Source organism: Eptesicus fuscus, chromosome 12, assembly GCF_027574615.1.
Source record: "Eptesicus fuscus isolate TK198812 chromosome 12, DD_ASM_mEF_20220401, whole genome shotgun sequence".
In the NCBI taxonomy this organism is placed as follows: Eukaryota; Metazoa; Chordata; class Mammalia; order Chiroptera; family Vespertilionidae; genus Eptesicus; species Eptesicus fuscus.
The window spans coordinates 27,721,244-27,733,335 of NC_072484.1; the positions used below are offsets into that span (position 1 = coordinate 27,721,244).

Genomic DNA, 12,092 nt, shown 5'->3' on the forward strand with positions numbered 1-12,092 from the left:
GGGACATGCAGGAGGCAGCCAGTCAATGATTCTCTCTCATCACTGATGTTTCTATCTCTCCCTCTCCCTTTCTCTCTGAAATCAATAAAAATATATTTTAAAAAAATAGTGACAGGTATGTTAAATTAATATTGTTAAAGATATCAGGGAAAAAAAGTAAAAAACCCCTCACAAAATTGAGTACAACCTCTTTTAGGTACTGTACTTTTCAGCTGGTTAGTATAGAATGAGGGCTAGATCCCAGGTCACCAGGCTTCCCAAGCTATGTTCTTACTATTACATTGTCTTTTTAGTGTGCTTTATTTGCTGTTATAAAATCAGACATCATACTTATTACCTATGTTAAATGGTTTCTAAACTTTTGATATAAATTGAAGTTAAAAACACAATCTGTTTCAAATTTATTTTGCCCTGTACATGTTTCTGTATTTGCCCAGCCTTCATGTTTGAAGACTAATCAAGTCAGCTCTTTGTAGGGTAATAACTTGGCTTCATAATTTCAATTTTATTTTCTACTTATGCTGCCAAAATGGTCTTATTGCAAAATGTCTAGATAACTTAGTTTAAATAAGTTGACACCATATTATTTATTCATTTATATATTCATAACCTTATTTATGAGCCTTGGCATAATCTTTCATTTGGAGATAACATCTTTTCAGGGAATTATCAGCATGATATTGTTAAGCATCACCACCTTCAAAACAAGTTAGGAAACATGGTTTTTCATATAACCATACCTTAGTATTAGTATATTGATATACTTGATTAAATTCAGAAAACACAACAAATGTCTTCTTAAATCCTTGAGGCTGCATAAGTTTATTGTGGTTCACTTTGGATGTCCAGTAGTAACAGTGAGAAGAATTTTAGGTTAAGGATCCATCTTTGAGGTAGTAGTGATCAGTTATCGCAGATACTACCTAAGACTATTGCTTTTGCTGTTTAATTTCTTTTGACTCTCTTAATTTAATAAGTGATATTGTCAGTTGAGTATGAGAAAAGCCAGTGATTTAATGCTGAAAGCATTTTACTCTTACTAGCGATATGTTTTCTTGCAGATTGCTTTTTTTAATAATTTTGTTTTCCTTTTTTCCTCTTATTCTACCATTCATTTCACCAAAAATAAAACAAAATTCACCACCAACAAATAAAACTCTAGGTTTTAGAGTCTTTGCCAGAAGATGTAGGGTATAACATAGAAATAAAGTGGATCTGCCAACAAAGGGTAAGTCATTCTTTGTGTATTCTCTTCTTTCCCTTTCCCTCTGTTTTTTAAACACATTCATTCCTATCTTTTTGCTTTAATGGAGTAAGTGAAAATGAAAACTTACTGTGGTTTCTTCCAGTTAGCACAGTGCTTTTAGACCTTTTTAATAAAGCATATTTTATTTGTTTATTTTTAAATGTTTTTCTTGATTTCAGAGAGAAGAAGGGAGAGATAAATAGATATATTAATAATGAGAATCACTGATCGGCTGCCTCCCGCACACCCCTTACTGGGAACTGAACCATGACCTCCTCGTTCATGGGTTGATGTTCAACCACTGAACCACACTGGCCAGGCAATAAAGCATATTTTATGCTTATACTAATTTGTGGCTACTTAAAAGTAGTGATGAATGTATTATAGTAGAAATTTCCATATTCATGTGTCTCATGTGCACATTTATATCGGTGGTTTCTGGGTATGCTCATAGGTGAACAATAAGAACACTGGACAGTCAGAACTCTATAACTTTGATTAGTTTTTATTTTATCTTCCCCATCTAAATGCATAATAATGTCCTAAGCAGTTTTCTATTAAGTGCTAGTAGCTAGTAATAATTAACCAGGAAAATAAATTTTTGCAAATGTGTTTTAAATCACTCCCAGATTTAATCATTGTTTTGTTCAATAATTATATATTGAAAAGCTGTTAAAGACCAGGTATTTTCTGAGTGCTGGGATCAAGTAGTGAAAGAATAAAGCCTTGCCTTCCTGGAACCTATATTCTGGTCGAGGAGAACAACTATTGAATGTATCAGATGAGGGTACTTGATAGTCCTAAGATCCAAAGAATGAGAAATTTAACTAGTAATTCATATTTCCCAGGGTTTGTTGTTGTTTGCAGTGAGTTAGCAAATGTAGTGGAACCCTTTTGTCCTAAAGTTTATGAAGAATATATAAAACTATTTTAAAAGTCACAGTAGATTGCAAATTTCCAGTTTTCGTTTTTATTTATCTTACTAAAACAAAAGTCTATTAATGGTATAATTGTTTTGCATATAAGTGTCTCTATACCTGAATTATGATAGCTGCACTGTCGCTAAGTAGCGGTGTGTTCATGGGCACGTCATTTCATCTTTCAGGTCTTTGCTTTTCTCATCTGTAAACTAAGAGTTGGACTAGGTGTTCTCAAGATTTTTTTTTCTAGCACTGTGATTCCAGAGTAGTTAATGGCTTTTGTTTTCCTATTTGCTTCTTCTACATAGGATGGAATGTGGGATGGTAACTTATCAACATATTTTGACATGAATCTGTTTTTGGATATCATTTTAAAAACTGTCTTAGAAAATTCTGGAAAGAGAAGAATAGTGTTTTCTTCATTTGATGCAGATATTTGCACAATGTGAGTAATAGTCCTTTTTTCCTCGTATACTCTTACTGTAGATAGGACTTAGTGTACAAAGATTATGGTTGGAGGTGGGGAAGTGCCCAGACTTTACCCTTGATTTATCCTCTCAGAAAAGTTCTATATATTCTCACTTCCCTTCAGGACTACCTGCTGGGATGCCCTTCACTCCTGTAAACTCCATATCCACTGGGTCCCGAGGTCAATACATCCTACCCTGTATTGCATGTAGCATCTTCCTTACCAAATTATAAGCCCTTAAAGGCTTTCTTGTTGCCCATTTCTGAGCATATTTTAGCTCTTGTATAGAAAAATTAAATTTTTTTTATTTTTTTGGCTGAAAGGCAATATGTACATGTTAATGGTGATTATATCTCAGTAATGGGATTATGCTATCTTTTGCGGGGGAGGATTCTTTATATATTTTCTAAAGTTTCAAAACAATATACTATAATTATCATCCCAATGAAAAGCATTTTTTAAATTGTCTTTTTTAGGGTTCGGCACAAGCAGAACAAATATCCCATATTATTTTTGACTCAAGGAAAGTCTGATATTTACCCTGAACTCATGGACCTCAGATCTCGGACAACTGCTATTGCAATGAGTTTTGCACAGTTTGAAAATCTGCTGGTAAGTTATGTTTGAATTTCTTAATTTTCATTTTTTAAAAATGTGTTATAGAGCAGAAATAAAGTTTCATATTCCATTACACATCTAATTGGTTAGTTTTGACCTATGTATAACAAGCAGGTAGTTCTACTTAAAAATGAGAGTATTAGATCTCAGAATCAAAAGCAATTACTTGAACAAAAAATATATATATATATTTCCTAGAATGCCTACATTAAGTAAGTTTTGTAGTTGAGTGGATTTTATGATTTGTCTAAAATGGCTGGACTGTACACTTGCTTGATAATATAAGTTATGTAAGAAAAAATTGTACATTGTCTTTTCCTGCCCACTCAACTTTGGAGAGCACTGATTTAGAATATGACCATTTAGCATTTGCAGTCAGTAAGTTACTTTTTCATGAGTAATTTATTTTTCTTCCATTAGGGGATAAATGCACATACTGAAGATCTGCTCAGAAACCCATCCTACATTCAAGAGGCAAAAGCTAAGGGACTAGTCATATTCTGCTGGGGTGATGATACCAACGACCCGGAAAACAGGAAGAAATTGAAGGAATTTGGAGTTAATGGTCTAATTTATGATAGGTATTTGTTTTTCATGAAAAACTTTCATGAACTGTTAGCGAAAAAGTAGCTTTCACTTTATAACATTATAAATACTATTAAACTTAGTTAAGTTAAAATTCAGTAGTTCAGCCTGAGGTTTATCTTAACATTTGTAAATGGAATTTTTCATACTTGGAATATACCACAATCATGTGGGAAGCTTATTCTGGGGACTGGGCTCTGAGTTACCTTAAGGGTGAGGGTGGCTCTCTGCCCCAGACCACTTGGGTCTACACCAACTTAATGATCTTATCCAATTCTGTGGCTTTTCATACCTTTATATATTCCTTAATTTTTATATCTCCAACTCAGATCTTTCCCTTGACCTCTATCTAAACTTCTTTATATATAAATATTTTTTTATTGATTTAAGAGAGGGAGAGGGAGAAAGAGATAGAAACATAAATGATGAGAGAGAATTATTGATCAGCTGCCTCCTGCTCGCCCCCCGCTAGGGATCTAGCCTGAAACCCGGGCATGTGCCCTGACCGGGAATTGAACTGTGACCTCCTGGTTCGTAAGTCAACAAACACTCAGTCACTGAGCCATGCTGGTTGGCTGTCTGTACTTTTTTTTATCTAGCTATAGATTTAGCCGATTTCAGTATAAATGATAACTCTGTCTTTCCAATTTCTCAGGCCAAATCCTTGGAGTCTTTCATGATTCTGTTCTTTATCTCATATCCCAAATCCAATCAAACAAAATCATGTTGATTCTATCTTCAAATATTTCCCGAATCCATCAACTCACCATGTTTACTGTTGTCACTCGAAAGCTACCTCATTTCCAACATGCATTATTGAAAGCCTTCTCACTGGTCAGTGCCTCCACCCATGCCTCTCTGCTGTCTGTCTTCAGCACAACAGCCAGAGGGTGCCTGTTAAAATCTAGGTCAGATCATGTTACTGCTTAAAACCTAAGAGTAAAATTCCGGGTCCTTTCCTCCCCACCACCCCCAATGTCAGTGTCTCAGTAAAGTCTTCCCTGAATATCCTAATTCAGATAACAACCGCCATTCACAGCAAACTTCTGACTTTTCTCCATAGCATTTACCACCATCTGACATAATATTTTACTTGTTTATTTTCTGCCTGGCCTCCCCCACCAATATACCCAACACAAACATAAGCTCCATGAGGGCAAGACTCTGCCTGTTTTGTTCATTGCTCCATCTTCAGAGGTTAGAACAATATCTGATACAGAGTAGACTTCAAATATTTGTTGAACAAATCTTTTTATTTTCTTTTTTTATAAGTTCCCTGAGTGTTTAGATGTAAGTTTGAGTCGCTAATCTGAGAAATGAAAAGGTTGCTTAGTATAAAGACATGTGGGGTTGGAAAGGATGTTATTTACTCTGCTTGCTAATACTCGAGCAGCATCATGCAAAGAGTAAGTGATGAACTTCTTACCAGGCCTGCTTTAAAAAAATACCTTCCTTGGATTTAGTTCATATTACTGCTTGTCCTATAAAGTTATATCACTTTCTTAATAAAACTTTTTTTTTTTTTACCATTGTGTCTGAATGAGTCTGGTTTTAAAATTGCAGCCCAGATAATGTTTGCCTTTCTTCTTAACTACTTGGTTAATTTTGCTTTACGCAACAGATTTCATAGGGCCTTTTAATAAATATATCCAACTAATTAAAGGAAAAATAAAATTGTAAATCAACAATTTGAAGGAAGTGTTTGCTTTCGCAAAAATTTGAAGATTTTTTTTTGTTTGAGGAAGAAGAAGGAATGATTGTAATTATTCTCAGGCAAGAAAATGTATTGTCAGGTTATACCATGTATAACTTTGTAGGGTATACACATTTTAGGCAGACCCATCATCTCAAGGACCTTACTTGTTTGGAGCCAAATACTGACATGTAATTGAGAACAGGAAGATGCTATGCGATATAAATAGCCCTAAAGAAAATTGGCCCAAGGTCAATAAGAATAATTTTAAAGAGGAAGCATTGAGATGGATTTGGGGGTGTGGTTAAATTTGTTTTGACAGGATATGCATTTTAGGCAGAAGCTAGAACATGAATCAGGACAGGACTGTGTTGAAGGTGTGGAGGGTTTTGAGGAGACACCCAGCACTGGGCTCTTGCTAGAGTCTGATGACAGGTGAGGTGGATTGTGTTAGAACTGGTTTTTATCCTTGAAATTTTTTTTTAATTTTACTCAAAGCAGTACATATATATATATATATATGTATGCATAACTATGTGTGTATGTATACATATAAAGCTTAAAATTACATTATATATGTATATACACATATATACATATATACATATATAGATATAGATATAGATATAGATATAGATATAGATATAGATATAGATATAGATATAGATATAGATATAGATATTGCTTAAAAATTTAAATAGTTCTGTAAGACTTACAATTTACAATAAAAAAGCAGCAGGCCCTGGCCGGGTAGCTCAGTCGGTTAGAGTATCATCTGATACTCCAAGGTTTCTGGTTCGATCCCTGGTCTGGGCACATACAAGAATCATCCATTGAATGCATAAATAAGTGGTACAACAAATCGATGTTTCTCTCTCTCAAATCAATTAATCCACCAATAAAAGAGGCAATCCCCTACACCTGTCCCTTTCATTGTCTCTAGCTGAGTTCCTATGCCCTAATTTTTTTTAGCTGTTTCTTCTGGTACTTAATGTGCTTATGCTATAATTTTTTCATTATCAAATTTAGACATTATATAGAAGGTTTTGAATGATTATTGATTCATAGTCTTTTCATTCATTTAACATTGGGGAGAATTATGATAAGGATGGGTATTTTAGTTAATCAGAAACTAATGTGTTCTCTTCTTTTACAAAGGAATTAACACACAGTAGATTTCCATTTCATCATGGTTTTATGATATATTATCATATAAACCGGTACGTTTGATTTTCTGATATTTGGAATTTTTGCATTTATGGTAATGATGGAGATTGCCTTTATTTACCTTTCTCGAATGGTTTGATTTTTGGTGTGGAGATAATACTTGCTTCATAGAGTAAATTTGGCAGTGTCCCTCTTTTTATAAAAAAAATTACTGTGTCTGCTCAAATAATTAAAAAATACACTAACACATTTAAAGAACATTATTATTAAATTATGAAGTCCCCCATGAGCCTCTTTCTAACTCTGTTCCTTATCTCCTCCCTCACATATAACTAATTATCAAATTATTATTCTCGTTAACATTTTTTTTAATTCTATTGCTAAACAATATACCATTTAGTTTTGCATGGCTTTAATCTTTATTTGTATTTTGTTGCATGCAGCTATAATCTGCCCTTCTTCATGGCTATAGAACATTTATGGTTGTATGTGTCTACTACAATTTATTCTACTATTTAAGAACGTTTTGGTGGTTGCCAAGTTTCTGCTATCACAGCATTTGCTGTAAATATTGATGACCGGGTCTAGAATACATTTGTAAAGTTTCTTTAGAGCAATGACTTTGAAACCTTTTTGACCCCAATCCAATTAGATATGTATTTTACATAGCAACACAGTGCACACAGATTAAATGTTTCTGCAAGCATTGTGGCCGGGCATAAAACTCCATGTTAGAAATCATTTCCTTAGAATTTTAGAAATAGTTCTCTGTTACCTTCGTAAGTCCAATGTTGCTGTTGAGGATCGAGAAACCATGTTGATTCCTGTTCCCGCACATATGGTTCCTTTGTTTCCTGTCAGTTTCTTTTTGTCTCCAGTGTTCTAAAACTTCATAGAGATGGGTTTTATGGGTCTGGTTTCACCCATTGTGCCGGGCAGTTGTTAGCCCTTTTAGTCTGTTGAAAATGCAACAAGTTTCATGAGTTGCTTCTTGGATTTTTGTCCCTTCCATTTTTCTGAGGTTTTTTTAACCTTTGTCTTTTTGCTCCACTTGGAAAGATTTCTGCAGCCTTAGCTTTTACCCATTCTATTCAGGTTTTCACATCTACTGTTTTGTTTTTCATTTCCAAGGACTGTCTTTTTTCCCTAATGCTCTTTTTTCTGTATGTGTTAACATCCTGTTTTCATTTTATGAAAGTACTATTTCTCTGAAAGCAGAACTTTTTGTTTGTTCTTTTGGAATTTTCTTCTCTTTTACTCACCTGTTAGAAGTTTTCCTCAGATGTCTGAAAATCTTTGGCTGCTTCTCCTAAGAAATTGGAATCTAAAAAGCTTGTTGGAGGCTGGAGTGTGTTAACTTGGATTTCACTATGGTGGCCTGTTTGATCAGACCACTGATATCACTAGATTTAGAAATTTACTTTTTGGCTTATCAGATTGCTCCTAGAAGAATCTGTATCTACGTAGAGAATGTGGGCCTGGCTGCCAGGGTTCTTGGAGCCAAGTGAGGTCAGACAGCTGGGGAAGGGAGGGCATGTCTCTGTGTAGCATTGATTATAGATATGTACTATCTCTAATTCCCTGGTGCTGCTGGAGGTTTTGTAAAATGTCCAAACCCTCACTTGGTCGAGTCCCCTATTCCAAGAGATTTTCTGTTTAATGCTTGAAATAACTTTTGTTAGTGTGGGGGAGGGGCAGTCTCAGGACAGGGAGTTAGGAGGGATTTAACTTGGTGCTGCTCAAAGTCTTCACTCCACCCTCCCTGTTTCAGCCCCTTTCCCTTTCACTCCCAGTTCTGGAGAAATTTGGTGCTGCTTTTAACTCAACCTTTGCATTTTTTCCATTACTGGCTTGTGACTTGGCCTTTTCTATCCTGTTAACTGAAACACTTTATTATTCATCTGTTTTCCAGCTTCCAAAAGTTTGTTGCTGTGTCTCTGGTTTTTCCCATACTCATGAAATTTTTTTAAAATCCCTTTGCTTTATTTTTAACAGGGGCGGGGTAGGGGAGGGAGTGGGGGAGAGTATGAGTGAAAGTCAAGTTAGATGATTCTGTTGGGTCTGATTCCTTGACCCAGATGTCACTTTTCATTGTCTTATATGTCTTTAATGAACAGAAAGTCTCTGTTTTATAATAGTCACATATTTAATAAGGTCAATGCATATTTTTATCTTGTTTATGAAACTTTCCCCCACTGTGATATCATAAAGACTGCCTTGTGGTGACTCTTGTAAATTGCCTGTCTTTCACATTTAGGCATGCACGGCCATGCTCTCTGCTGATACGCAGTGAGAGTGCTGCCACCATCACCTTGGGCTTTTCTGTGCTGGTGACTGGGTATATCTGCCAATATTGCACGACTTTAGCATGGTTCTCACCCGAGTGAGAAGTTCTCATCTTGGTCTTTGTAATTTGAAGTCAGAATTGGGTATTAATTCCAGCTCTGCCTCTAAATAACTTCCCGTCTGTAAAATAAGACATTGCCAATTGATTGACTTGGAGAGAAGATAATTGAAGAATCACCAGTAAGCTACAGATTTCATTTTCTGATTCAGTTGCCTTCTAATCAGCTCTTTTGCACCCAGGGTACAAAAGGAAATGCTGCTATTCTGGATTATCAGAAAGTCCGGGGAGAAGAGAAATACTTTTAAGTATTGGGTGTCCCCCCAAAAATGTATACACATATTTTGAATAATTACAAAAAAGCAGTGTTTATTAAAATACATTTCATTTTAAAATTTGCGCTATCAGCTGTTAAAGTGTATATACATTTTTGGGGGACACCCTGTCAAACTAGTGCTTATACATCCTTTTTTAAAAAAGATTCTTGTAAAAAAAAAAAAGATTCTTGTAATATGGATGTGCTAGGCATTCTGTAAACAAATTCTTCTAAAAAAGGTTAAGTCAGACTGGTCTTAAGTAAACACAAATTACCCTATTTTATGTGTTTTGTGTTTGTTTCATCATAGGATATATGATTGGATGCCTGAACAGCCAAATATATTCCAAGTGGAGCAGTTGGAACGCCTGAAGCAAGAATTGCCAGAGCTTAAGAGCTGTTTGTGTCCCACTGTTAGCCACTTTGCTCCCTCATCTTTGTGTGAGGAGCCTGGTATCCATGTGGATGCCAACGGCATTGATAGCATGGACAGTGCTTAGTTTTTATGGGGCAGAGGCCATCTGGGGGCATGTACTGCTGTTCTGGGTATTCACTTTTCATGAGCATTGTTTATCTATGCCTTTTAGTTTCTCAGTCCAATGAAGCAATAATGAAGTATTTTACTGTTTCACTACAGTTCTTGCTAGAATTTCAAGTATGCTATTTAAATCACTTGGCCAGGTATAATTACCAGTCAGCCTCTTTACAACGAGAAAATGTATTGGTTGGTAAATATTTTAAACTATATATGTAAATGGATAATTTAAACAACTGTCCATTAAAAGCATAGCACTTTGAAATTAATTGTATAAATATTTCATATTTACTCTTCTTAACAGTTTTTCATTCAATCAGGTCTGAAATATTTAGCACTTGAGGAACATGACTATGCATAATTATACCTGACCATGAGAAAAATAAGTACCTCAAATGCATGCATTTGCACTGGTGATTCCAACTGCACAAATCTTTGTGCCATCTGTGTATATATGTATTTTTTACATGGACTGACATGCACATCTACCATTTTCATTCAATATGAACCTTGAGGCTGCTGCCATTTTTCCATTTAACCAAACCAATGCCTGTGTAAACAGCCTAGAGGTGACCCTTGAAAACTTGTTTCAAGAATTGTTTTGCATAAATGTTAAAAATTTTTTAAACGCTGCAGGGTAATTTAATGTATAAAATGTTAGAAGTATGTATTGCATACTTAGTAGAGTAGATCATTATGTATAAATTCTACTCAATGCATGCTTTAGGTTTTAAGCATGAGATTATACACGTTTACCGTAAGTCCTTGCATCTGTGGTGCTAGGTAAGTGTGAGAAGGTGTCAAGGACTGAAAATAAATATTTTGTTGCCTAAAAAAAAAAAGCCTGTTTGCAGGCATTTAAAATACGCTTATTTTAGTTCTCTCTCACTACCTACTACACACCGTTGCTTTATGGGTTTGTTTTGTGTGTGTGTGTGTGTGTGTGTGTGTGTGTGTGCTGTGTGTGTTATACAGTAGTTAAATCTCCATGCAAAAAAAAAATAAATGTCCTGAATTCTCATATTGGTATTCTTTATTGGTTAATGTATATCATGCATGTAATTTATTTAGAAATGTAGAAGATACGACTAAATGTATAGGCATGTTTTGAGAGTTATGCTAAGGATTCTTTCATTAGAAGCTGATTGTTTTTGGCATAACTGTAATTTAAGAATGAATGTTAAATAAAACGCACAGAATTATTTTCTTCATTATAAAATGAAATTGCAAGAAGGTGTTACTTTTGTAGAATTGGTTCTATAATATTATCAGAAATTGGAATTTAGAGTCTACCCTAAAGAGATGAATATTTATTTCCATCTACCTTTTACTGCATGTTCTTCACTAGACAGTTTATTCATGTATTGACGTATTTTGGTAGTGGCTGCAAACCTACAACTTGGAATTACACATTGTATCTTTTTATTTTTTAAGCCAAGCAATGCAATTTTGGTCAGATCTTAATTGTGTGAAGATAGGCTTTGAAATTGTATGGTATTGTTTTTGTAACACTGATATTTAATGGAAAATAGTTTCAGAAATGGAGTCTTCTGCCAGGGTTCTAAATATTTCCCCCCCCCACATTAAGTGAGATTCTCCAACATTTTGGTGTGTATTAGGTGCCTTTAGAAAACTCCTGAAAAAAAATTTTTTTGTTTTCCTCATCTGCAGACTTGTACAAAACAATTACCATTACCTTGTGGTAACTTGATTAGCCAAATGTGTGCATTTCTAGTCCTGTTCGTTGGCTCCTCCCCTATGCCTTTCATGTTCCAGCTCCACTTTGAAAACTTGCAGATCATAAAAGGAAAGAATGGGGGAAGGAGGAGGAGAGGAGATGTGGGTTAGGGGGTTTCCTAAACAGTGTAATTTTTAAAAATATATGTTTTTATTGATTTCAGCGAGGAAGGAAGAGGGAGAGAGAAAAACATCAATGATGAGAGAAAAATCATTGATCGGCTGCCTCCTGCATTCCTCCTACTGGGGATAGAGCCCGCAACCCTCGCATGTGCCCTTGACTGGAATCAAACCCAGGACCCTTCATTCTTCAGGCTGATGCTCTATCCACTGGGCCAAACCAGCTAGGGCTGAACATGCTGAGAAGAGCTTATAGCATCACTGCTCACTTTTCTGTAGATGATTAAAGATAGTAAGCAGTATCTCCCCATTATTCTAGGACTAAGTCCAGGCTTCCATTTC

At 35.2% G+C, this 12,092-nt stretch overlaps 1 protein-coding gene across 3 annotated transcripts in view; it reads left to right on the forward strand.

Annotated features, from left to right (window-relative positions):
• GPCPD1 (glycerophosphocholine phosphodiesterase 1) overlaps positions 1–10,914 on the forward strand; it is a 62,588-nt gene extending 51,674 nt beyond the window's left edge. For all 3 annotated transcript variants that reach the window (XM_054724492.1, XM_054724491.1, XM_054724490.1), the window contains 5 exons: positions 1,163–1,228; positions 2,475–2,611; positions 3,112–3,247; positions 3,674–3,834; positions 9,669–10,914. In XM_054724492.1, the coding sequence (XP_054580467.1) occupies positions 1,163–1,228; positions 2,475–2,611; positions 3,112–3,247; positions 3,674–3,834; positions 9,669–9,858 (690 nt within the window). In that variant the 3' untranslated portion in view covers positions 9,859–10,914. The remainder of the gene's footprint in view (positions 1–1,162; positions 1,229–2,474; positions 2,612–3,111; positions 3,248–3,673; positions 3,835–9,668) is intronic.
• Positions 10,915–12,092: the final 1,178 nt, after the last annotated feature.